The 25027-nt window shown below is 49.5% G+C and overlaps 3 protein-coding genes across 10 annotated transcripts in view; 2 read left to right on the forward strand and 1 right to left on the reverse strand.

Annotated features, from left to right (window-relative positions):
• Positions 1–102: 102 nt before the first annotated feature.
• LOC127006382 (uncharacterized) lies at positions 103–11880 on the forward strand. Of its 6 annotated transcripts, none has more exons than XR_007759538.1 (7): positions 103–202; positions 5314–5405; positions 6703–6911; positions 7337–7532; positions 7956–8283; positions 8893–9563; positions 9760–11880. XR_007759538.1 is itself a non-coding variant. In XM_050876322.1 (6 exons), exons 1-5 carry the CDS (start codon positions 191–193, stop codon positions 8275–8277), a joined length of 831 nt encoding a protein of 276 aa, XP_050732279.1. In that variant the 5' UTR covers positions 103–190; the 3' UTR covers positions 8278–8283; positions 8893–11880. The 6 variants fall into 6 exon arrangements, 1 of the variants encoding a protein (XP_050732279.1); XR_007759537.1 differs by having other exon boundaries at positions 8893–9419; positions 9617–11880; XR_007759539.1 differs by having other exon boundaries at positions 8893–9366; positions 9564–11880.
• A 236-nt stretch (positions 11881–12116) lies between these two features.
• LOC127006384 (mitochondrial ornithine transporter 1-like) lies at positions 12117–20556 on the reverse strand. Of its 2 annotated transcripts, none has more exons than XM_050876327.1 (7): positions 20343–20556; positions 17295–17556; positions 16320–16561; positions 15423–15569; positions 14844–15024; positions 13410–13559; positions 12117–12279 (listed from the first exon to the last, which is right to left on the reverse strand). In XM_050876327.1, exons 2-7 carry the CDS (start codon positions 17341–17343, stop codon positions 12161–12163), a joined length of 888 nt encoding a protein of 295 aa, XP_050732284.1. In that variant the 5' UTR covers positions 17344–17556; positions 20343–20556; the 3' UTR covers positions 12117–12160. The 2 variants fall into 2 exon arrangements, with proteins under 2 accessions (XP_050732284.1, XP_050732285.1); XM_050876328.1 differs by lacking the exon at positions 20343–20556 and adding an exon at positions 18247–18379.
• LOC127006385 (uncharacterized) overlaps positions 18717–25027 on the forward strand; it is a 44437-nt gene continuing 38126 nt past the window's right edge. The window contains exons 1-2 of one of the 2 annotated variants that reach the window (XM_050876331.1): positions 18717–18947; positions 19051–19165. The gene's annotated coding sequence lies outside the window, so the exon portion shown is untranslated. Of the gene's footprint in view, positions 18948–19050; positions 19166–22942; positions 23153–25027 lie in introns of those variants that run through there. The other variant, XM_050876332.1, reaches the window with a different exon arrangement.

The raw sequence follows: 25027 nt of genomic DNA on the forward strand, positions 1-25027 counted from the left end.
CAAGGGGAAAAACTCAGCCAATCAGGAGGGAGATGAGCAGGAAGGGGGCGTGGCCAAGGGGCGTGGGAGGGTATATAAGGAGGGCGTGGCCGGCAGAAGGACAGAGAAAGGAGGGAGAGAGTGAGAGAAAGGGAGAGGGAGAGGGAGGAAGAGAGAGGCAGCTTCTTCTTCAGCATCTCTTCTCGGCATCATGTCAACTATGGTGAGTAATGGTGGTATTGTTATTATTATTATTATTATTATTATTATTATTATTATTATTATCATTATTATTATTTCTTTCCATCTTTCTATCCATCTATCTATATATATATTTATGTGTCTATCTGGGTTTGTCTGTGTGTGTGTGTGTGTGTGCGTGTGTGCGTGTGTTTTACGTTCCGCCCATGGCTGGGGTAATCTTTCTTGGTGGGCCTGGTGGTCGGCGCCAGCCCGTTATGGCATATGCAGAAACATAAAGTGTTTATAGAGGCGCCATCTTGCCTGGCTCATGCTGCCCCCGGAGCTCAGCTTTGAGCCTCTCTTTAGAGAGAGGTTGACAGGTGGTCTTCAGGACCATGTGGGTAGTCTTGGGCCACTTGTGGCGGCGGCCAGGACGCGAACCCGGGGCCTCCAGGACACCGCGCCGCACGCTGACCACTCAGCCATCACCTCCCATGCCCGTAATTTTGTCAAATTTTTAGGGGGCTGGAGGCCATCATGGGTTCATGAAGTGGGGGAGGATTGAAGCGAGCATGCGATGGTGAGGTATTTTTTTTCTAAATAATCACTTTTAGGGCATTTTGGGGCATATATAGAAAACACTGGGGGGGGGGCATTAGCCACCCAGGAATTACGGTTCTGCCCTCCCCAGTGTGTGTGTGTGTGTTTGTGTGTGTGTGTTTTACGAATGTCCATGAGATTAGGGTAAATCTATGTTAGGGAGGGAGGAAGGGAGGGGAGGGGAGGAAAGGGTAGGGAAAGGAAAGGAGGGGTAGGGAAGAGATGGAAGTGAAGAAGAGAGCGGAGGAGAGGAAAAAAAAGTAAAGAGCGAAAAGAAAGGGAAGGGAAACAGCGAAAGTGGAAGGGAAGGGAAAGGAAAAAATAATAGGTAAGGAAGGGAAGGGAAGGGAAAGGAAGAGGGTAGGGAACACACACACACACTCTCTCTCTCTCTCTCTCTCTCTCTCTCTCTCTCTCTCTCTCTCTCACAACCCAGAGGTCCCAAGTTCGGTTCCCGGTCGGAGTGGAGACGGGTGGGCAGTCTCTACTCCGTGTCACCTGTCCCGTCAGCAGTGCCTGGGTGCCGGGTGCCAGGGGGGTGGTTGTGTCCCGTCCCAGGGTGTGTGAGGGGTGCGTCAGCCGTGGACAGAGATCCAATGGGCTCGGTCGGGGAAGGGACGGGTCTAGTATGTGGTCAGACCGTGGGTGAATGACACATAGGAGAGGGGAATGCAGGGGAGGGAATGGTATAGGAAGAAGAAGAGAGGAGTATTGAAAAAAACTCGGACACACACACACACACATACACACTCACACAAACATATATATAATCATACAAGCGTAGGGAATGGATAGGTATGGAGAGGAAGGGATAGAAAGAGAACACACACACACACACACACACACACACACACACACACATACAACACACACACACACACACACACACACACACAGCCCATGCATCCACAAACAGCCTGGTCACTCCCGCCCTGCATGTTAATAAGGGCGCTGAGAATAGCTAAGGGCCTTGCCATATGAGGAGAGACACGGTTCAGCTATTGACAAACGATATACCCTTCTACGTAACCCCCTTTTTCGTACGTTTGCGCTACCCTCACGATAACGAATTCAGAGTCACCTTACGTAGAATTTCCTCAGGATTACGATGGCGCTTTCCGTTTTTCGTTATGTCCAGCGGTTGCGTCGGAAAATTGCGTTATATTGATGTAAGTGTGTGAAGGCTTGGGTGGGAAAGTGATTTGTGTGTAGAATGGGACGGGGGAGAGAGAGAGAGAGAGAGAGAGAGAGAGAGAGAGAGAGAGAGAGAGAGAGAGAGAGAGAGAGAGAGAGAGAGAATAGTATAGTAGCAGTAATAGTTGTAGTAGTAGTAGTAGTAATAGTAGTAGAAATATACGAAAAACTATTACTTCTACTGCTATCATCTTCTCTTCCTATTACCATTATTATTATTATTATTATTATTATTATTATTATTATTATTATTATTATTTTTATTGTAGGAGAGGTAAGAAACTGAGGAGGAGGAGGAGGAGATAAAGAAAGAGAAAGGAAGGAAGGAGGAGGAGGAGGAGGAAGAAAGGAAAAAGAAGAGAAGAGAAAGAAAGGAAATAAAGAAAGAGAGAAAGAAAAGAAAGGAAGAAGAAGAGAAGGGAGAAAGGAAGGAAGAGAAAAAGAAGAAGAGGAGGAGGAGGAGGAGAAGAAGAAAGAATGGAGGAGGAGAGAGAGAGAGAGAGAGAGAGAGAGAGAGAGAGAGAGAGAGAGAGAGAGAGAGAGAGAGAGAGAGGAGGAGGAGGAGGACGCAGGTGTGAGTGAAGGAGGAGGAGGAGGAGGAGATGAGTGGAGGACAGGTGTAAACAAGGTGTGGGCGGGAGATGATCTGGGATAATTGAACTCATCTCCTCCTCCTCCTCCTCCTCCTCTTCTTATCACACATTGTTATTTCTGTCTTTCTTTGCTTTTTTTTTTCTTCTCTTCCTCCTCCTCCTCCTCCTCCTCCTCTTCTTATCACACATTGTTATTTCTGTCTTTCTTTGCTTTTTTTTTTCTTATCTTCCTCCTCCTCCTCTTCCTCTTCCTCCTCTTCCTCCTCCTTGTCACATTGTTATCTCTCTCTCTCTCTCTCTCTCTCTCTCTCTCTCTCTCTCTCTCTCTCTCTCTCTCTCTCTCTCTCTCTCTCTCTCTCTCTTTTCCTCTTCTTCTTCTTCTTCTTCTTGTTAAATTTCTTCTTGTTAAATAAAGTCAGGGATCATGGCATGGGAGGGAAGGTTTATGATTGGATCAGGGCGTGGATTAGCGACAGGAAACAGAGGGTTGCCATTAACGGTAAAAAATCCACAGCGATAGGCAGATCAGAGTGTGAAAGGGATTTGGGAGTGTTAGTGAACTCTGACCTACAACTAAGGAAGCAATGTATTAGTGCGAGGAATAGGGCTAACAGGGTATTAGGCTTTATTAACAGGACGGTAACCAACAGGAGTGCAGAGGTCATCCTCAGACTCTATTTAGCGTTAGTTAGGCCACACTTAGATTATGCTGTCCAGTTTTGGTGCCCACACTACAGAATGGACATCAACTTGCTAGAATCAGTTCAGAGGAGGATGACCAAGATGATTCAGGGGCTGAGGAACCTCCCATATCAAGATAGGCTGAAACATCTAAACTTACATTCACTAGAAAGACGAAGAGTGCGGGGAGATCTGATGGAAGTATTCAAATAGGTCAAGGGTTACAACAAAGGCGATATAAGTAAAGTACTGAGAATTAGCCAGCAGGATAGAACACGCAGTAATGGATTTAAATTAGAAAAGTATAGATTTAGGAGGGAAATAGGCAAGCATTGGTTTAGTAATAGGGTGGTGGGGGAATGGAATAGACTCAGCAATCACATAGTTAGTGCAGGGACGATAGCTTGTTTTAAGAGTAGACTGGATAGCTACATGGACGAGGATGACAGGTGAGTGCAGGGACGATAGCTTGTTTTAAGAGTAGACTGGATAGCTACATGGACGAGGATGACAGGTGAGTGCTGGGACGATAGCTTGTTTTAAGAGTAGACTGGATAGCTGCATGGACGAAGATGACAGGTGGCAGTGGGGGGAATCTGGAGCTGCCCTGTGTTGACCATTAAATTTTGGCCTCTTGCAGTCTCCCTATGTTCCTATGTTCTTATGTTCTTCTTCTTCTATTCTTCTCACATCATTATTTCCGTCTTCCTTTCCCTTTTTTTCCTCCTCCTCCTCCTCTCCTTCAGTTTCCTTCCCTTGTTTCTTTCATCGCTAATCACACACACACACACACACACACACACACACACACACACACACACACCCTTGCATAACGTTTCTCAACCTAGCCGTGCGGGACCCTTCTCGTCTGGGGGTCTGAACTCTGCTGGTCCGAAAAATGTTTGTTTGACCGAAAAATGTGTGTTTGTCCGTAAGTTCAAACAGTTATATATATACATGAAGGCTAAATCTGAGCCATATCTACGAGTGTTACTGAAATACTCAAGGGCCGGATTTGATGACCCGATCTGCCCGAAAAAATCTTTGTCTCCAGAAATCTGGGAGGGTGGGGGGTGGGGGGGGTTGCAGCCTACCCCAGCCCCCCCCGGCTCGTGCGCATGTTCCTCAATGTATCTCATTCTGGATGGGAAACTAATAAGCGTAAAATTGTTTCTCGGGTGTTTCTCAGCTGTTTCAGAAATGTTTCCCAACTGTTTGAAACTACCCACAGGCTGTCCTGAAGACCGCCTATCAACCCAGACTCTAGACTCTCTACTGCAGTGGTTCTTAACCGGGGGTGCTCGCTCCCCTAGGGGGCGCGAGGATGCCTATGAAAAATTAAAGCAAAATATATTTTTATTACGCATGTTATTTTTTCTGGAAAAAAATAGAAAAATGAAATATTTCTTTGTGTTATAGCGGTGTTCTGAGCGGGAGATAACTACTCCTAATTTCTTACTGAAGTGGCAGCGTCGCCAACAGCCTCGGGTACAAGATACACGTCTGTGGTACCGAGGGACGAGGCCAAGCGGCTGAGTTCTGAACCTGACGTGCGAGCACCACTCAGCTCACAGGCAGCAAGATTCGATGCCATTGTAGAAATAAAACCCAGTAGTAATGAAGTCACAAGGTTTGCAGCACAGGCAAATAATGTAATGTCAGTTTCACTAATATACGTAAGTACTCTGGTTTTTCGTCACGCAAAAAAATAAATGTAAGTTTTGTTAATGAAGATTGAAAAGAGAAAAAACAAACACGTGGTTCTGTTACATGACATCAACTTTTTTATTTCAGCATTTTTTCGTATTTCATCAATTCAGGGGCGCGAGAACTGACTGATGATTTAAAGGGTGCATACACAGCTCTGGAGAGTCAAAGATGAGCTCCAGGGGGCAGCGTGAGTCAAGCAAGATGGCGCCACTATAAATCACTTGCCTGCGATACTAAGAAACTGGGGCCAACTAACAGAACCTCTCAGAAAAGCCTATTACAGCTATAGGCGGAACGAAACGAATTATTATTATTATTATTATTATTATTATTATTATTATTATTATTACTATCATCATTATTATTATTTCAGGTGGTGATGGTGGTGGTGGTGTTGGTGGTGATGGTGGTGGTGAACCTTTCCAGCTCTCTCGATTCGAACTTCCTCAATCACTTGGATGGCAGGTAACAGTAGAAGGAAGTAGTAGTAGTAGTAGTAGTAGTAGTAGTTAGGGATGGTAGTGATGGTGATAGTGGTAGTGGTGGTGAAGGTAGTAGTAGTAGTAGTAGTAGCTGAGCGAGATCGCCAAAACGGAACCGCAGGCAGCCTACGCACATTCACGCACGGTGTCCAGCATAAATGGAACACCTCACGAGGACAGTTCCTGCTGTTGCTCCGTTACTATAACCTCCGGAAGATGCTGTCAGAAACACCTTCATACCGGCGATAGCAAATGGTAGATGTCCCAGTGACCAGGAGCGAAGGTTGCTGAGTTTCCGCCAAGAATGGGTGGGCTCGGCATCACCACCCCGCAAAATCTGGCAATCTGGCACCAAAACCGTGCCATGACATGCGAGACAGGAGGCTTCGTCTGCATGAGACATGACGAAGTGAGAGACGTGACAGCTCAGATGCTGAAAGAAGTCTGTCACGACGTGACTGTAGAGCCCATGCTGCTCCCTCTGCAAGGCGAACACCTCGCCAGATGTGTTTCGAACGAAGCACGCGTGGATTTTAGCGCCAGAAGGTTTGGGACTCGTGGACAAAGGGCGCATTTCGACATAAAGATCTTCGATCCCATGGCCCATTGCCACAGAGACCTGACCCTCGATGCAGCCCACAGAAGAAATGGACAAGAGAAACAGAGCATATGAAGAAAGAATACAAAATGTGGGCCAGCTTGGGCTCCTTCACCCCGCTATGGTATTCACGACGTCGGGAGGGATGGGACCAAGGGCGCAGAGCTCCTTCGCAAGACTCGCCGAAACACTGGCGGATAAGAAACAGCAGCCGAGAAGCAGTGTGGTGGCCTGGATGAGGCTGTCCTTCTCCCTCCTGAGGTCAGCCTTGGTCTGCCTGAGAGGAACCAGGTCACCTGCACCCAAAACCACCCACATTGCCGACCTGGACTTTGAGGCGACGGTGGTTGACAGTCGCATCAACCACAAGCTCTGTTAGCTAAAGAATAATATGCTTAATAATGTTTGTAATACTAAATAATAGTCCAACTTTCCCTAACCTATTTCACCCCCTCTTCTCCCCAACCCCGTCCCCCCCCAACCTCACCCCACACCCCATTACCCCACACTCTTCGTCCCCTCCTACATCCCCCCTTTTCTCCACCCCCTCTTCCGTTCATCCACCCACTCCTCCTCCACCTGCTTCTTCCACTAACACTCCACTTCCTTTCTTCTTCCCACTCCTTCCACCAACTTCCTCCTCCTCCACTGAACATCCCCCCCCCCCCCACCCCCGTGGCAGGAGCGAGGGTGAGTGGCAGGCCCTGTGGAGCGAGGAACGCCTGGCCATGTGCCGCCTCCGTCTGCGCCACAACCTGGACGCCATCTGCGGCAAGGACGTCTTCAGGAGGTCCGCCGCGCCTCCCCCGCTGCGGCCCCCCCTGCCCCCCTGCGACCCCCACGCCTGCCCCGGGGAGGAGGAGGAGGAAGAGGACGTGGAGGTGGTGAAAGGTGAGTAGGTGGCGGAGGAGAGGAGGAGGAGGAGAGGAGGAAGAGGAAGAAAAAGAAGAGGAGAAAGGTTAGAAGGGAAGGAGGAGGAGGAAGAAGGAGGAAAGAGAGGAAGAAGATGAAGAGGAGGAGGAGGAGAGGAGGAAGAGGAAGAAAAATAAGAGGAGAAAGGTAGGGAGAGAAGGAGGAGGAGGAAGAAGAGGAGGGTAAGAAGATGGAGGAATGAGAGGAAGAAGATGAAGAGGAGGAGGAGGAGGAGGAGGAAGATGAAGAAGAGGAGGAGGAGGAAAAGGTAGAAGAAGAGGAAGAAGCAAAAGAAAGATGTGAAATAGTTAAGATAATAATAATAATAATAATAATAATAATAATAATAATAATAATAATAATAATAATAATAATAATAATAATAATATACTCTCTTTCAACAGACGAAGCATACGAAGTGAGGAGGAAGAAGGACGAAGAAGAAGAGGAGGAGGAGGAGGAGGAGGACATGCGGCTGACGGGGAAGAAGAGAGGAGGAGGAGGGGGAGGAGGAGGAGGGGGGCAGCTCTCCCTTCACCTCCCTTCCACCACCATTGAAATCACCCACCCCAACGTGAAGGGAGGAGGGATGAAGACCAGGTACGACCCCCCACAACCCCCCCTTCAACCCCCAACTTGTCACCCCCAACCCCAACCCCCCACTAGATCTTAACCACGCAAATTTTGTCCCCCAACCCCATGATTTAACCTCAACTTCACCCAAAATTTTCCCCAAACCCCAACTACAACCACACTTATAATCCCCAACTTCACCCCCATCTCTTCCCAACCCCCAAACTTTTCCCTAAACCCCACTAACCCTCTTCAATATCCCCAACCAACACCCCAGCAACCCCAATTTTAGCCCCCTCCAACCCCTCAACCCTGAACCCCCCAAACCTAGTGCTGAGTTCAATAACCTCAATGATATGAAAAACTACAACTACTACTACTTCTTCTACTTATCCTACTACTACTACTACTACTACTACTATTACTACTACCACTACCACTCCTCCGCAGGTCCCAGCCGCCCCCCGCCCTGCCGCCCCTGCTCAGCGTCCAGCAGGCAAATCTCTTCGTCACCACGTGGGTAGGAGGAGGAGGAGGAGATGACGACAACGAGGGCAATGTTGATGAAGACGGCTTTGGTCTCTCCTCGTCCTCGTCCTCGTCCTTACCCGTGTACCGTCCCCGCCGGCGCGCCCCGCCCCGCCGCCGCCGCCGCCGCCACGCCCCGTCCATCACGGCGGAGTGCTGCACGGCGGTGGGCTGCACGTGGGAGGAGTACGCCGAGTACTGCCCCTCGTCCTCCAGGCTCAGGCCGGGCGTCATGCTACTCTGACACAGGGTGAGGGCCAGGGGGGGGGGGCAGGTGTGGGGGGTGAGAGAGGGAGTGTAATGGAAGGAGGGGTAGGGGAGGAGGGGGGTCTAGATCTATGTGTGGGGGGGGGGGGGGGGGTGAAAGATCGGGGTGTGTGGCGGGGGTCTGGCTTGGGTTCAGGTAGCTACATTTTTGTCTTCAAGTCCAAGTAAGATTACGACATCACGAACCCAAGGACAAGGCTACTCAGCTTGATGCCTGAACGAGTCCAAATACCTACGTGTACTTTTGAACTGTAGCACGTGGATACAAGCACAAGTAATTTTCACTGACTTAACCTGCGATTTTTTTCGGCAGCAAAATAACCATATTGAACACAACATGCAATGAAACTGCATTACATATAGGGAGTCTCTCTCTCTCTCTCTACGGGCCAGTAGTGAGCAAGTTCCCACAACACTGCAAGAACTGACAGCTGATCGCGAGTGTAGCGTGTGGGCAGACCACGATGAATGACACACACACACACACACACACACGAACACACGAGCCACTTTTCTGAACAATTTTTCACTAGCTTAATATTTTCACATGTCACCAAGTTCACATTTTACCCTTTTTCCCTCACATCCCCAGGGCTGAGCTGCTCGACACCTCCCCCAGCACACCGCAGACCACCCCCGCATCACCCCACACCAGAGGCACCCCGGAAAACACCCCAGGAGAGGAAAAAACACAAAAAATGACAAAACTTTCCGGGCACTCACCTTCACCTGGGATCAGCTGACTTGTGACTAGGGACGCTGGCAGCCCTCTCCATGTCCCTTAGTCTGGTTGATTCCTGATTCCTCCCGCCGCCCCCTGCCGCCACGTGACCCGCCAGGCTGTTGGGCAAGTCTAGTAGGGCGAAATGTGCGTTCAGGTCGCGTAGCTGGGTGATATGTTAGTGTTTAGTAGGCGGGTCTCGAGGCTGTCACCCGCGCGCCATGTCAAGACGGGCTGATGGATCGGTTGAACGCGCGGGTTTGGGGGGAATGCCGAGTTCATTTTGCATTTGTTTTGTGTTTTTACTCGATTTTCTTTATTCCTCAAGGTCTTTTATGTTTCTAGGTTTGTTATCGTGTCTCTGGTCATTAGTTTTGGTTTATGTGATGCGCTGTAAGGTGGTTTAAAGAGGTGAAATATGTGGTTTTAAGTCCATTGTTTTGGTTTCGGTGACATTATGCGGAAGGGAGTGACTGATACATTTTGCATTTTTGTGTTTTTACTCGATTTTCTTTATTTCTCAAGCCCTTTTATGTTTCTAGGTTTGCTATCGTGTCTCTGGTCATTAGTTTTGGTTTATGTGATGCGCTGTAAGGTGGTTTAAAGAGGTGAAATATGTGGTTTTAAGTCCATTGTTTTGGTTTCGGTGACATTATGCGGGAGTGACTGATACATTTTGCATTTGTTTTGTGTTTTTACTCGATTTTCTTTATTCCTCAAGGTCTTTTATGTTTCTAGGTTTGTTATCGTGTCTTTGGTCATTAGTTTTGGTTTATGTGATGCGCTGTTTATTAGTTTAAAGGGAAGATAATGCGGTTTGAGGTCCATTGTTTTGGTTGTTGACATGATGCTGTGTTGGTGACGTTTTTTTTCAGGATTATTTTTGTCTTTATTTATCATCCAAGGTCTATTATCGCTCTTAGTTTACTGTCGTGTCTTTAATCCCTCGTTTTCGCTCATGTGTCACGCTGTTAGTCGGTTTAAACGTGTGGACATGAGGTTAAAGTCCATTGTTTTGCCTGACGCGGTGTGCTGAGTCCAAATTAGAAGGTCACTGCTGGAACGGGTGCACTCAACGAGGACACGCTGGGGTCAAAATTATCATGTACGGGGGAGGTGTTGGAAAGAGTCAAGTTGTATTGTATTCTAAATATCTTTATTACTAAAAGTGAAGGGAGGAAAATATATATATCTAGTGCTTACGAGATACGTGTGTGTGTGTGTGTGTGTGTGTGTGTAATAGTAATTAACATAACAATACTAATAACAGTAACGACACATATACTGGCGCTGGATGAGGCTACGACGCTACAATATATACATTAAACAAACAAACAGCCTATTCTTCTCCCTCCACAAGGCACCTATGTGGACTAGGTAACGGCCGGGCTGTGCGCCCTGGGGGTCCCTGCCCGCGGCAGGTTGGTCTGGGTGGGGTCTGCGACCCCTTCTTTTATAACCTTCGACCCCCCCCCCCCAAAAAAAAAAAAAAAAAAAAAATCAGGAAAAGTAAAGGTCGGGGTCGCTGCTCGCGCCGCACCCTGAATCGGGGCACGCCCACGGGGCTCCCCCGACGTCTCCAGAGGACGCGGGGCAAGTTTTCCTCCTGAAGGAGCACGACCCCCAGCCCCTCTTTTAGCTGGTCCAGTTACCACTGGCAGTGAGCCGTGAGGCCCACGCCCCACGCGACATTACTGGAGCTGAGAGGGATGGAGGTGTTGTACGCCCCGGAGTGCAGTGCCTCCATGACTGGTTGCTGCCCTGCCCTCAAAGTTGCTCACGTCACGGGCAGTGTGTCACTAAAATATACACACTAGACACACAGACTAGTCTTTGTTCTCTCTCCTCCCCGCCACAAGGCACGTCACGGGCCACAGACTAGCACAGACTCCTTCATCTAGTAATCTTGAAATATATGCACATGACCCTCGAGTTCCCAGACCACAAAAGTCCGGGAATCGCGCAATGGATTCTAAAACACATACAATCAACATCTAACAATTCTAAACTCCATACAACAGCATCAGAGCTTCTCTGAGGAGCAAGGCAGAGCATTAAATCCACTCCACAGCCTTCCTTGTAGTTTATAGAGGATTCAAGCCTATGTGTTAGCTCTTTGGCACCGTTTAGGACATTGAACCCTCTTTGTAAGCTCTGTGGCACTGTATATGGCATTCAACCCCTTTTATAACCTCTCTGAACCTCTATACAGTATCAAAGTGTCTACAGAGGGGGATTTGATCAACTTTACTTCTTCCAACCTCTCCCGAACCTCACTCAACCTCTTTCAACCTCTCCAAACCTCTAAACAACTTCCTTCGACATCTCCCAACCTCTTAACAACCCCTCAATGGCATCAGATCGTCTTCATAAGCTCAGTAAAGGTTTGAACTCTCTTAGTAAGCTCTTTGGCACCTAAATAAAGGATTAGATTGTCTTTGTAAGCTCTGAAGGGGATTTGATTCTTTGTATATAGTGTTTGGGGGTTTGAGCACAGGTGTTGTGGGGAGTGGGGGGGAGAGAGGGCAGAGGGTTATTGAAGAGATAGAGATAGATTTAATGACAGACAGACTTACAGACAGAAGAAAGATATAGACAGACAGACAGACAGAGAAACAAAGATGGAAATAGAGAAATAGAAAGACAGAGAGACAGACAAACAGATTGATGGATAGACAGACAGACTGATGGATAGACAGACAGACATACAGACACACAGAAAAACAAAGACAGAAATAGAGAAACAAAAAGACAGATTAACTGACATAGATACAGACAGACAGATTGATGGATAGACAGACACAGACAGAAAAAGATAGACAGGAAAAAGAAATACACACACATACACCAGACAGCTTACCCCCCTCACATCCCCCCTCCGCATCCCCCTCCTTCAAATAACCCACCCCCCAATCTCCACCCCTCTCACCCCACCTTCTTCAGACTAATCCAACCTCACCCCCACCCCCTCACACCCCTTCAGACTAGTTCACCCCCCAACACCCCAGACTGCTCTCCCCTCCGCACATACACCCCTTCTTCAGACTAGTCTACCCCCCAACACCCCTTCTTCAGCTAATCCAAACACCCCCATTTACCGCCCCCCCCTCCCTTCCCCCCCAACACCCACTTCTCGGGGCTAGTCCATGAGTGCGTGCAGACCCTTCTTGGTGCCCTCGTAGGCCACGAAGAGGGCGCCTGTGGCAGGGAAGGTGCGCAGGACGGTGGGACCCAGGCCGTTGTATAGGGCGAGCACACCTGGGAGGGGGGATGTGATGGAGGGGGAGAGAAAGAACAAGTTTAATTATTACAGTTATTGGAGGGGGGGAGAGGGAGGGAGTGTAAGGGTGGGGAAGGAGGAGGAGGAGGAGGAGGAGGAGGAGAGGTTGAGGGTGAGGGAGGGAGACAGGAGGGAAGGGAGAGAAAGTACAAGTTTAATTATTACAGTTTTAAGAGGGGGGAGAGAGGGAGGGGGTGTAAAAGTGGGGAGAAGGGAAGTTGAGGATGGGGAGGAGGAGGAAGAGGAGGAGAGCAGGGGTTGAGCAGAAGGGAAGAGGATAAGGTTAGGTTAGGTTAGTTAAGAAGGAGGGAGGGGAGCGAGAGGGGTTTAAGGGGGATAACTTAAGAAGGTTGAGGGTGGGGGAGGAGGAGGAGGAGGAGGAGGAGGAGGAGGAGGAGAGAAGGGGTTGAGCATAGAGGAGGAGGATAAGGTTAGGTTAGGTTAGGTTAAGTTAGGTTAGTTAAGAAGGAGGGAGGGGAGAGAGAGGGGTTGATGGGGGAGACTTAAGAAGGTTGAGGGTGGGGGGGGAGGAGGAGGAGGAGGAGGAGGAGGAGGAAGAGGAGGAGGAGGAGGAGGAAGGGGAGGAGGAGAAGAGAAGGGGTTGAGCATAGGGAAGGAGGAATAAGGTTATGTTAGCTTAGGTTAGGTTAGGTTAGTTAAGAAGGAGGGAGACAGGAGGGAAAGGAATGAGAGATTGTGAGGACTGAAAGAGACAGGGAGGGAGGGATGAGTCTACTTATTACAATTGTTATTAGTTATTGATTATTGCAGAGAATATGAACTTTATTTTTACAGTGAAGGGAGAGAGATAGCACAGGGATGAAAGAGTGAAGATGCTGGTTAACTCTTGCATAAGGGATTTGGATAGCACAGGGATGAAAGAGTGAAGATGCTGGTTAACTCTTGCATAAGGGATTTGGATAGCACAGGGATGAAAGAGTGAAGATGCTGGTTAACTCTTGCATAAGGGATTTGGATAGCACAGGGATGAAAGAGTGAAGATGTTGGTTAACTCTTGCATAAGGGATTTGGATATCACAGGGATGAAAGAGTGAAGATGCTGGTTAACCCACACACACACACATACACGCACCCACACACTCCGTACCTTCCTGGCGCACAACCCCCATCATCACGCTGGTCATGGACGCCTTGGAGCCGGCCACCTGTATGCGGGACTTGACCACATCCGCCGGGAAGATGGCAACCCACAGCACCACCCCCGCTATGCCGCCGCAGAACAGTGTGCGCGCGAACCCTGTGGGGAAGGCGGAGGAGGAGGAGGATTATAGTTTTTCAAGGGGGGGGGGGTTGTACTGGGGTAAAAGAGTTAAGAGGAAGTTAAGGAAGGGACAGGAAATTTAGGGTTAGTTTATATATGGGTTAAAAGAGAGTTTGGAGAAGGTTAGGGAAGGGAAGGAAAAGTTAGAGGAGGAAGGGAATGAAATAGAGAAGAAAGAGGAGGAGGAAGAGGAGGAGGAGAGGGGGGAAGAATTAAAGCATTTGTGGAGTAGTTAATGGGTGAGGGGAAGTTAGGGAAGGGAAGGGAAAAGAAGGGAAGGGAAGGACAGGGGAAGGACAGGAAAAGAAGGGAAGGGAAGGTAAGGGAAGGATTTTTAAGGAAGGGAAGGGAAGGGAAGGCAAGGGAAGGGAAGGAAAGAGAAGGTTAGGGAAGGGAAGGGAAGGAAAAGTTAAAGAAAGGAAGGAAAGGGAAGGGAAGGAAAGGGAAGGAAAGAGAAGGTTAGGGAAGGGAAGGGAAGGAAAAGTTAAAGAAAGGAAGGAAAGGGAAGGGAAAAGAAGGGAAGGGAAGCAAAGGGAAAATAAGCAAAGAGAAGGGAGAGAAGAAAAGAAAGAAAAAATATTGCATTGTATTAGGGAAGGGAAGGGAAAGATTAGGGAAAGGAAAAGAAGGGAAGAGAAGGGAATATTAAGGAAGGGAAAAGAAGGAAAGAGAAAGATTGAGAAGAAAAAAAATATTGTATTGTTAACATCATCACTATATCATTACTATGTTACTCAACCTCTTTTCAACCCAACTAACAACCCAATTAAACATTCTCATCCCCCTCTTGCATAAGGAATTTGGACAGTCACTCACCTCTCCTAACCTAACCTCTCCTCATATAACCTGACCTCTCTCCTCCCATCCTATCCTGTCCTATCCCAACCTCTGCTAATCTAACCTAACCTATCATAATGTAACCTGACCTCTCTCCTCCCATCCTATCCTGTCCTATCCCAACCTATCCTAATGTAACCTGACCTCTCTCCTCCCATCCTATCCTGTCCTATCCCAACCTTCCCTAACCTAACTTAACCTCTCCTGATGTAACCTGACCTCTCTCCTCCCATCCTATCCTGTCCTATCCCAACCTATCCTAATGTAACCTGACCTCTCTCCTCCCATTCCATCCTGTCCTATCCCAACCTCTGCTAATCTAACCTAACCTATCATAATGTAGCCTGACCTCTCCCTCCCCATCCCATCCTGTCCTAGACTATCCGCTGACCTCTTGCATAAGGAATTTGGACAGTCACTCACCGATCTCGTCCTTGGTCTTGCCGGGGGGGGTGAGGAGAGCCCGCGCTGCCTCGTACCCCCCAAAGAAGAAGAAATACCCGGGCATCTCCCTGGCGAAGGTGGAGGTCAGGCCCCGGAATAGACCCGCGGGGCCCTCCGATGCCAGGATCCGCTGGGTCAGACGCCACGGCCCGATGCGCTCCTGGGGGGGTGGGGGGGATGAGAACACACACACACACACACACACACATTCTATGCATTCCTTTCTTTTCCTTCCCTTTCCTACCCTTTCCTACCCTACCCTACCCTTCCCTTCCCTTCCCTTCTCTTCTCTTCTCTTTCCTTCCCCCTGCACCCCTACACACACAGACACACATACCCTTCCCATTCAGTCCTTTCCCTTCTCTTCCCTTTCCTTCCTAACCCTTACACACACACACACACACACTTCCCTTCCTTTTCCTTCCCTTCTCTTCCTTCCCCTACACAAATACACACACACTCCCTTCTCTCACATTCCTTTTCCTTCCCTTCCTTTTCCTTCCCACCCCTACACACACACATACCTTACACCCCCTCCTCACACCCCCCTACACATACCGGCTCCCTCTTCTCCACCAGGGCCACTTCCCGCATGGCCTGCAGTCTGCATTTGACAAGCTCCGTCGGGCACAGCGTCAGGGAGGAGAAGAACGCAGCAAAGAACCCAGCCGTTGCGTTGCTTAGCGGAGACAGGTCTTCCACGCGCTAGGGGGGAAGGAGGTGTTAAAATTGGGGGTGTGGAGGGGTGGAAGGGAGTGGAGTTAAGAAGTGGAGAAAGGGAGAGAAAAGAGATGCAAGGGATGGAGGGACTGAGAGGGAGAGCGGAAGGGTGAGTGGAGGGTGGAGAAGATTGGGGCATGTGGAGAGGGGTGTAAGGCAATGACAGGGGGGGAGAGAGGGGGGTGATTGGGAGGATGTGCAGGGAGTGGAGTTAAGAAGTGGAGACAGGGAGAGGATGGAGAGGGAGAGAGGGAGAGAAATGAGAGGGATTGAGTGGTGATAGCTGCTCCCCCATGTACTGAGAGGGAGGGGTGACTGGGGTGAGTGGGGTGCTTAGTGAGGGGTGATGAGGGAGGGAAAGAAATGGAAGGGCAAAAGATATATATACAAATGATTTATCTCTGCCATTTCTGTTGTCACCCCTTTCTCACCCCTGCCTCCCTCACCCCCTTCCTCCTTCACCCCTCCCTCCCTTCCTCTGTTCCTCACCCCCTTCCTTCCTCTGTTCCTCACCCCCTTCCTACATCACCCCTTCCTCCCTCCCTTCCTTCCTCTGTTCCTTGCCCCTTCCTACATCACCCCTTCCCTTCCTCACCCCATCTCTTTTCTCTCTCACCCCTGTATCACCTCCCAACACACCCCTTCCTTTAACCCATCACCCTTATAACATCCCTTCCATACAAACCCATTTTCAAACCCATTTTCCTTCCTCACCCCCATCACCCCATCACCTACCGGCCTCCCCAGCGCCCAGGCCACACCCTTCTGGCACACCCCATAGCAGGCGAAAAGCACGGAGTTCTCGGCGATGTTGGCAGCGAGAGCCGGGACAGTGCCAGCGTATAGCCCCCGTAGGCCATCCCGGGAGAGGGTGCGGGTGAAGCAGTCCACCATGCCTTGGTACTGGGCCGGAAAGGTCTGCATCTTGACCTTAACCGTGTCCAGGGGCTGACCCACGTACACACACGCTGCGCCTCCTGGAAACGCACATGACGGGTTAGCGCACACAGAATGAATGTACATAAATTTATATACGCACATCCAACACAATAATCTACACATACCATAATTGACATATATATTTACACACACACACACATATGTACACACACGCCGCGCCCCCTGGAAACGCACATGACGGGTTAGCGTACACAGAATTAACGTACACAAATTTATGTACGCGCATGCAACACAATAATCTACAATCTACATGTGTGCTATAATAAACATATATACTCACGCACACATATGTACACACACACCATGCTCTCTGGAAACGCACATGAGGGGTTAGCGTACATGGATCTATATACGTACATGCTACACCATAATCTACATATATATTTACACACACACACGCACACATGTACACACACTCCGTGCCCCCTGGTAACGCACATGAGGGGTTAGCGACAACGTACACACTGATTTACATACACAGTCACATGTACACCACCCGGAGACGCACATGAGGATTAGCATACAGACATAGAGAAGCGTACACACACACACACGTACACACCACCCAGAAACGCACATGAGGGGTTGGTGTACAGACATATACAAGCGCGCACACACATATTTAGAGGCGTACATAGGCTACACATGTACACACACACACATACACCTGGAAACGCACACACACACAAAAGAGAGGTTAGCGTACATATATACATACATACATACATACATACATACATACATACATACCCATTGACCCGCCCATTAGGTCTATGAATGCATCTTTGTAGTGCTGCATTTTCTTCCCCTTCTTCTTCTTCCCCTTCTTCTTCTTCTTCTTCTTCTTCTTCTTCTTCTTCTTCTTCCTCTTCTTCTTCTTCTTCTTTCTACTTTGTTCTTGGCTCTCTTCTACTTCTTCTCCCTTATCTCCTCTTCCTTCCTCCTCCTATCTTCTTCACACCCTTCTTCCTCTTCTTCTTCTTCCTCCTTCTTGGACCAGCACCATCACCACCTTCAAAACACGATGAGAACATGTTAAGAAGGGAAGGAAGAGATAAAGAAAGAGAAATAAAAACAAAGAAAAGGAAAGCATAACAAAATAAATAAATAAATGATAAAAAAAGAAATGTAAAGATAAAAAAAAAGTCCAACATTTAAAAATATGGACCATAGTTAGGTTAGGTTAGGGCAGCTTAGGAGACCGGCCCGACACACACCCCAAGCTGACCCAACACCCCAGGCTGACCCACACACCCCAAGCTGACCCCCACACCCACCCCAGACTGACCCCGACACCCCAAGCTGACCCCCACACCCCAAGCCCCCCATCACCCACCCCAGACTGACCCCGACACACACTCCAAGCTGACCTGACACCCCAGACTGGCCCCCACACCCCAGACTGACCCCGACACACACTCCAAGCTGACCCCGACACCCCAGACTGACCCCAACACCCCAGCAGACCCCCCATCACCCACCCCAGACTGACCCCAACACCCCAAGCTGACCCCAACACCCCAGACCCCCCATCACCCACCCCAAGCTGATCCCAACACCCCAGGCCCCCCATACACACCCCATCACCCCAAACGCCCACCCCAGACCAAAACATTCCAGTTCTCTCCCTCTCACCTCCCCCCTATACCTATCACCCCATATTTGAGCAATGCACCCCTTCCCCATCACCCCCCATAGTTACCGGGACTACACCCCTGCCCCGCCGCCCCTGGGAGTGGTCCACCGGGGGAGAGAGAGCCGAGGGATGCTGTGACCGAGGGATGCTGCTGGGACACTCATCTCCCTCCATCCTTCTCCTTTTTCTCAGTTTTCTTCCTCTTGTCTATGGCTATAACGCTGTACATGGCTTCTTATTAATCTTTACACCTTGATCTTTCTTCCCTGGTATCGTTTAATCGTCTTCTCTCTCTTAATTTCCCGTTTTTTGAAGTTAAATTATTTACGTTATGATCTCTGCCCTCCTCTGCCTTCCCTCCTGCTTTTTCTCAGTTTTCTTCCTCTTCTCTAGGGTTATAAGGCTTTACATGGCTTCTTATTAATCTTTACACCTTGATCTTTCTTCCCTGGTATCGTTTAATCGTCTTCCCTCTCTTCCTTTCCCGTTTTTAACCAAGAATATCAATTATTTACATCTTCCTTCATTCCCTCCTCCCCTTCCTCCTCAGCCACTCGGTAAATCTCCCTCCTATTTAATCCCTATTTTCACCCACTTCTGCTCTTCATTAAGTCTTGGTGCTGGGTGAAACTAATTACCTAAGTTATTTTTCATGTTTCAGAGCCAAAAGAACCACAGGAAAGCCTTATATAAGTGAAATATGGCCTAAAATAAGCGGGTATTGGATAGCGGGCCGTTAGGAAGACAGGTCCCTTCCAAAACATGAGGTAAGGCTGCTTTCTTATTTATCCTTATTTTATCCACTTGTACTATTTGTTAAGCCTTATTATTGAGTTTCAGTAATTCTCTAACCTATTTTCCACATTTCAGGGTTACAACAGACACAGGAAAGCCTTAAATGAGTGAAATATGGGCAAAAATTAGACTGGCACGGTATAGTGAGCCGTTGCAGAGGCTGAGGCGGCTTCCAAAACAAACGAAGATGGTGAGTGTTACTTTTTGTCTATTTTCTCGTATTTATCGGTTATCATGGCGTGTCTATTATCTATTATGGGATTTACGTGTGTCTCTAGTGTGTGTTCAGTGTGTTGGGGGGTTAATAGAGGAAGGGGATGATAAATGAGAGGGGAAAATAGAAGGGCTTAAATATAGGCTCCGAAAATATTTGCGATTTTTTACGATTTTTTCTGTTTTTTTTACTCCAATAATAAATCCTTCCCCCTTTTCCTTCCTTCTAACTCCATTCCCATTTTCCCCATTCTCTCTGCCACCCCTTTCCCCTTATTTCCCCATTCCCTATTCCCCTATTCCATCTACCACCCCCTGCCCCCATTTCCAATACCCCCCTCTCCCCTGCCAATCCCCTTCCCCCCCAACCATTCCCTCCACCCCCATTCCCCTTTCCCTCATTCCCCTACAAACCCCTTTCCCCATCCCCCCATCCCCCCTTCCTTACCAATCCCCCTTCCCCAATTCTCCTTCCCCCAGCGACCACCCCTTTCCTTCTACCCCTTCCCCCTACCAATCCCCATTCCCCCATTCGATCCCTCTACCATATTCCCCATTACCAATCCCCATAACCCCATCACTTACCCCTTCACCAAGTCCCCTTACCCTTATTAACCACTTAACCCCATCCCATCCCCCTTCACCCTACCCCTTCCCCAACCCCTCCCCTCATTCCTCTTTCCCCAACCCTACCCATTTCCTTCCCTTACCAATTCCCATAACACCCCATTTCCCTTCCCCAATCACCACATCCCCTAATCCCGATTCCCCATACAATTTACCCTCCAAACCCCATCACCCCCATTCCCCTATAACCCCAACCCCTTACCATACCCCCATCCCCCATTCCTCCACTACCCCCTACCATCCCCTCTCCCCAATTCCCCATCACCCCATTCCCTCTACCTCCCTCTCCCAACCAATCCTCATTCCCCAATCCCCATTTCCCCATCCTCACTAACCCCCCTCCCTCCTCAGTCCCCTATCCCCTCAATTTCACTTTCCCCAACCACCCCATTTCCCATTAATTCCCCCATTCCCTCTACCCTCACTCCACCATTACCAACCCCCTTCCCTTATACTCCCCTACCCCCCTACCCCAAACCAGCCCCCCTCCACCTCCCAATCTCCCCCTTACCAACATCAACACTTACCCGTTCAAAAGAAGAACAAGAACAACGATAACAACAACAATAACAGCAACGAACTTTGATTTTCTTCACTCTTTATATAACTTCAGCGAGGTGGACACAAGAGGAGGAGGAGGAGGAGGAGGAGCAGGTGAGGGGAAAGCGAGGGGAAGAGAGAGAGAGTGAGTGAGGGAGAGAGAGAAGGGAGACAGGCACTCGCGTGAACCTCCTAAAGGGAACTGACCGTGGCACTCTCTGTCTGTTGGCACTACTGATGAAGGGAGAGGAGAAGGAGGAGGGAGAGGGAAGGAGAGGAGGAGGAGGAGGAGGAGGGAGAGGGAAGGAGAGGAGGAGGAAGGAGAGGGGAGGAGGAGGAGGAGCTGGTTCTTGTAATTTGCTCGGTGCCAGACTGAGTTGGGTGGGGAGAGGAGGAGGAGGAGGAGGAGGGGGCATTGCTGTTTATGGGTGAGAAGAGGAGGAGGAGGAGGAGGAGGAGGAGATGGAGATGGTTAATTGTCCGGTGCCAGATTGAGACGGGTAGAGGAGGAGGAGGAGGAGGAGGAAGAAAAGGAGGAGGAGAAAAGGCGAGGTGATAGACTGAGAAAAGAGATGATAAGGAAGAAGAAGAAGAGGAGGAGGAGGAGGAGGAGGAGGAGGAGGAGGAATACCAGCGCGTGATAAACTGATATAGAAGTAGAGAAAAGAGGAAGAATAGTAGATAGTGGAGGAAGAGGAGGAGGAGGAGGAGGAATGAGAGAAAGAGAAGAAGGAAGGATGCCACACAAAGAAATGAAGAAGAAGTAGAAGAAGAAGAAGATGAAGGAGGAGGAGGAGGAGAAAAAAAAGAGACTATAAGAAGAGACGGAAGAAGAGGAGGAGGAGGAGGAGGAGAAAAGGAAGGAAAGTTAAAAGAACAGATAGGCCTTGATTCCTACGCCCCTCCCTCCCCCCTACACATATTATTAATAGGCCTATATATACTACCGTTACTACTACTACTACTACTACTACTAAAATAATTATAATGGATACGAAAATAGCCATGAGAGAGAGAGAGAGAGAGAGAGAGAGAGAGAGAGATTATATAATAGACCCAGCCTTGAGGACAGTGCCAAACCTATGAACACACACACACACACACACACACACACACACACACACACACACACGTTCATACACTAATTATTTTTTTATAATTTATTTTCTTTTAATTTTCTGTTTTTCGATTTGTTGTTGTTGTTGTTGTTGTTGTTGTTGTTGTTCTTTTTCTTTTTATTATCATTATTATTATTATTATTATTATTATTATTATTATTATTATTATTATTATTATTATTGTTCCTGTTCTTCTTGTTCTTCATATTATAAGAGAGCTTCAGAGAAAACGTATATATTATAAGGCAGACTTTGATTTATTGCTATTTCTCTTCCTCCTCCTCATCATCAGTACCATCATCTTCCTCCCCCCTTTCCTCCTCCTCCTCCTTCTACCAATAACACCACCGCCAATGATGATGATAATAATAATAATAATAATAATAATAATAACAATGATAACAGTAATAATAAGTGGAGCCTCCCCAATCGGCACAGTCTTTCCTTTGTCTTGATCTTGCTTCAATCCGTTACTGGGTTCATACGCCGGGGGCCGCGTCGCCTCACCCACCCCACGACGCCCGCCCCTGGGGTTCCACTGGGCAAATCTCCATTGTCACCCTTTGTCACCCTCTGCAAGCACCGCACGGCAGGATCTATCGACTTGCTCAAGCCACGAGCATTGTAGGCGTCCCCTTAGTAGTACATGAGCTATGTGGGCGTCCCCTTGGCCTCCTCCCCTCAGGGTTGTCTCTCACAGCAACACCCCGGTGGGCAGGGTCGGCTTCTGGGCAGCGTGCCACGTGCCCGTACAGCCGGAGTTGGCGTTGACGGACCATGCAGGTAATAGGCCTCGAATCAGTCTCACGGAGTAGTCGACGGTTTGACACAAAGTCATTCCAGCGATATTCCAAGATTCTACGGAGACATTTATTAGCAAAGGCAGCAATCCGCCTCCCCAAGTCCCTATTTAGTGTCCATGTCTCACAGCCACAGAGTAAGACATTTATTACCAAAGACACCAATCCGCCTCCCCAAGTCCCTATTTAGTGTCCATGTCTCACAGCCACAGAGTAAGACATTTATTACCAAAGGCACCAACCCGCCTCTCCAAGTCCCTATTTAGTGTCCATGTCTCACAGCCACAGAGTAAGACATTTATTACCAAAGGCACCAACCCGCCTCCCCAAGTCCCTATTTAGCGTCCATGTCTCACAGCCACAGAGTAAGACATTTATTACCGAAGGCACCAACCCGCCTCTCCAAGTCCTCATTTAGTGTCCTGCACTGGTATCGACAACGCCATATACTCGTGCTGAGCGAGTCCTTAACACCGTGGGCAGGCCAGGCCGCCGTAAGGGTTCCTGGCGAGACACCGTTGTTCTGAACTACGCTGCCGGGGTGTGTGAAGCTGTCCAAGATATCAATGACCTCGTGCCTGATGTGGAAAGCCTCCCAAAGTCACTCTGCCAGAGGTACCTTCTAGGCTGACTGGTTAAGGAGCATCTGTCCCACTTCGCTGGTCGCGGGATCGATCCTCGGCGCCGGTGTGGATTAATAATATTTCTCGTGTGTTTGGTGGCACGTAGAGGCTGTGTGCAGGCATGATGAAGTGGAAATCCCCCCGGCACACGCATGGACAGACTGCGTTGTCGCCCAGCAGCCCCCAGTAGGCTACCTTGACCTTAGCCCAGGAAACCTTCAGGCACCGAGGCGTCGACTCCACCAGAATAAAACTTGTGAGTATAATAATAGGCTGCTGAGTAGGTCCGTGGGTCAGGCAGTATCAGGACGCCTCTCCTCCCGAAATTGACCTCTCTTTCGGCCTCCTCTTTGGATTCTTTTTGGGAGCAGCGAGTAGCGGGCTTTTTATCTATTATTGTTTACTTTTTTTGTGCCCTTGAGCTGTCTCCTTTGTTGTAAAAAAAAGTATTACACAAGAAGAGCAAAAGGGAAAAACATCAATAGAGAAATGAAATACTCAAACAGACTGAAAAATATGACAAGCGGCTTATATTCCCGTGTCCTTCATCCCTGGTCGGAGCTCGGACGCACGCTCACACTCGAACGCTCTCCCCCACGTGACGTCATGCGGTGAAAACAATAGCAGTGAGGGCAGCGGTCCCTTCTCTCAGCCTCGCGTCGTGTGTGATCGCTAATCGTTTTTTACTTAACGTTTATGTTTCCCCGAGGCGATTATCTGTCTGAGAGGATCATAATGTTTTTTGTTGTGCGTGCAAGACGTGGCTTTCCCAGGAGGACATGTGCAGGGCTGGGAAGGTGAGGAAAGGATGACGGAAAATATATATAACACAGGTGGAGGCGGTGGCTGAGTGGTTAACTGGTCGGCACTGCATTCAGGACCGAGGTTAGCGCCCCGGTGGCTGAGTGGTTAGCGGGTCGCACCACATTCAGAAGGACCCAGGTTCGCGCCCCGGTGGCTGAGTGGTTAGCGGGTCGCACCACATTCAGAAGGACCCAGGTTCGCGCCCCGGTGGCTGAGTGGTTAGCAGGTCGGCACTACATTCAGAAGGACCCAGGTTCGCGCCCCGGTGGCTGAGTGGTTAGCGGGTCGCACCACATTCAGAAGGACCCAGGTTCGCGCCCCCTTGGCTGAGTGGTTAGCAGGTCGGCACCACATTCAGAAGGACCCAGGTTCGCGCCCCGGTGGCTGAGTGGTTAGCGGGTCGCACCACATTCAGAAGGACCCAGGTTCGCGCCCCGGTGGCTGAGTGGTTAGCAGGTCGGCACCACATTCAGAAGGACCCAGGTTCGCGCCCCGGTGGCTGAGTGGTTAGCGGGTCGGCACTACATTCAGAAGGACCCAGGTTCGCGCCCCCTTGGCTGAGTGGTTAGAGGGTCGCACTACATTCAGAAGGACCCAGGTTCGCGCCCCGGTGGCTGAGTGGTTAGCGGGTCGGCACTACATTCAGAAGGACCCAGGTTCGCGCCCCGGTGGCTGAGTGGTTAGAGGGTCGCACTACATTCAGAAGGACCCAGGTTCGCGCCCCGGTGGCTGAGTGGTTAGCGGGTCGGCACTACATTCAGAAGGACCCAGGTTCGCGCCCCGGTGGCTGAGTGGTTAGCAGGTCGCACCACATTCAGAAGGACCCAGGTTCGCGCCCCCTTGGCTGAGTGGTTAGCAGGTCGGCACCACATTCAGAAGGACCCAGGTTCGCGCCCCCTTGGCTGAGTGGTTAGCAGGTCGCACCACATTCAGAAGGACCCAGGTTCGCGCCCCGGTGGCTGAGTGGTTAGCGGGTCGCACCACATTCAGAAGGACCCAGGTTCGCGCCCCGGTGGCTGAGTGGTTAGCAGGTCGCACTACATTCAGAAGGACCCAGGTTCGCGCCCCGGTGGCTGAGTGGTTAGCTGGTCGCACCACATTCAGAAGGACCCAGGTTCGCGCCCCGGTGGCTGAGTGGTTAGCAGGTCGGCACTACATTCAGAAGGACCCAGGTTCGCGCCCCGGTGGCTGAGTGGTTAGCGGGTCGCACTACATTCAGAAGGACCCAGGTTCGCGCCCCCTTGGCTGAGTGGTTAGCAGGTCGGCACTACATTCAGAAGGACCCAGGTTCGCGCCCCTTGAGTGGTTAGCGGGTCGCACTACATTC

This window comes from Eriocheir sinensis, chromosome 32, assembly GCF_024679095.1.
Source record: "Eriocheir sinensis breed Jianghai 21 chromosome 32, ASM2467909v1, whole genome shotgun sequence".
Classification (NCBI taxonomy): Eukaryota; Metazoa; Arthropoda; class Malacostraca; order Decapoda; family Varunidae; genus Eriocheir; species Eriocheir sinensis.

Coding starts and splice junctions, on each gene's coding strand:
- LOC127006384 (XM_050876327.1), bottom strand. CDS start 17,343: ATGCAGCACTACAAAGATGCATTCATAGACCTAATGGGCGGGTCAATG. Junction 13,560..14,843: donor CAAGACCAAGGACGAGATCG/GTGAGTGACTGT, acceptor CCTTCCCCACAG/GGTTCGCGCGCACACTGTTC. Junction 12,280..13,409: donor GGGGGTTGTGCGCCAGGAAG/GTACGGAGTGTG, acceptor CCCCCCTCCCAG/GTGTGCTCGCCCTATACAAC.
- LOC127006382 (XM_050876322.1), top strand. Junction 5,406..6,702: donor CTCAATCACTTGGATGGCAG/GTAACAGTAGAA, acceptor CCCCCGTGGCAG/GAGCGAGGGTGAGTGGCAGG. Junction 6,912..7,336: donor GGACGTGGAGGTGGTGAAAG/GTGAGTAGGTGG, acceptor CTCTTTCAACAG/ACGAAGCATACGAAGTGAGG.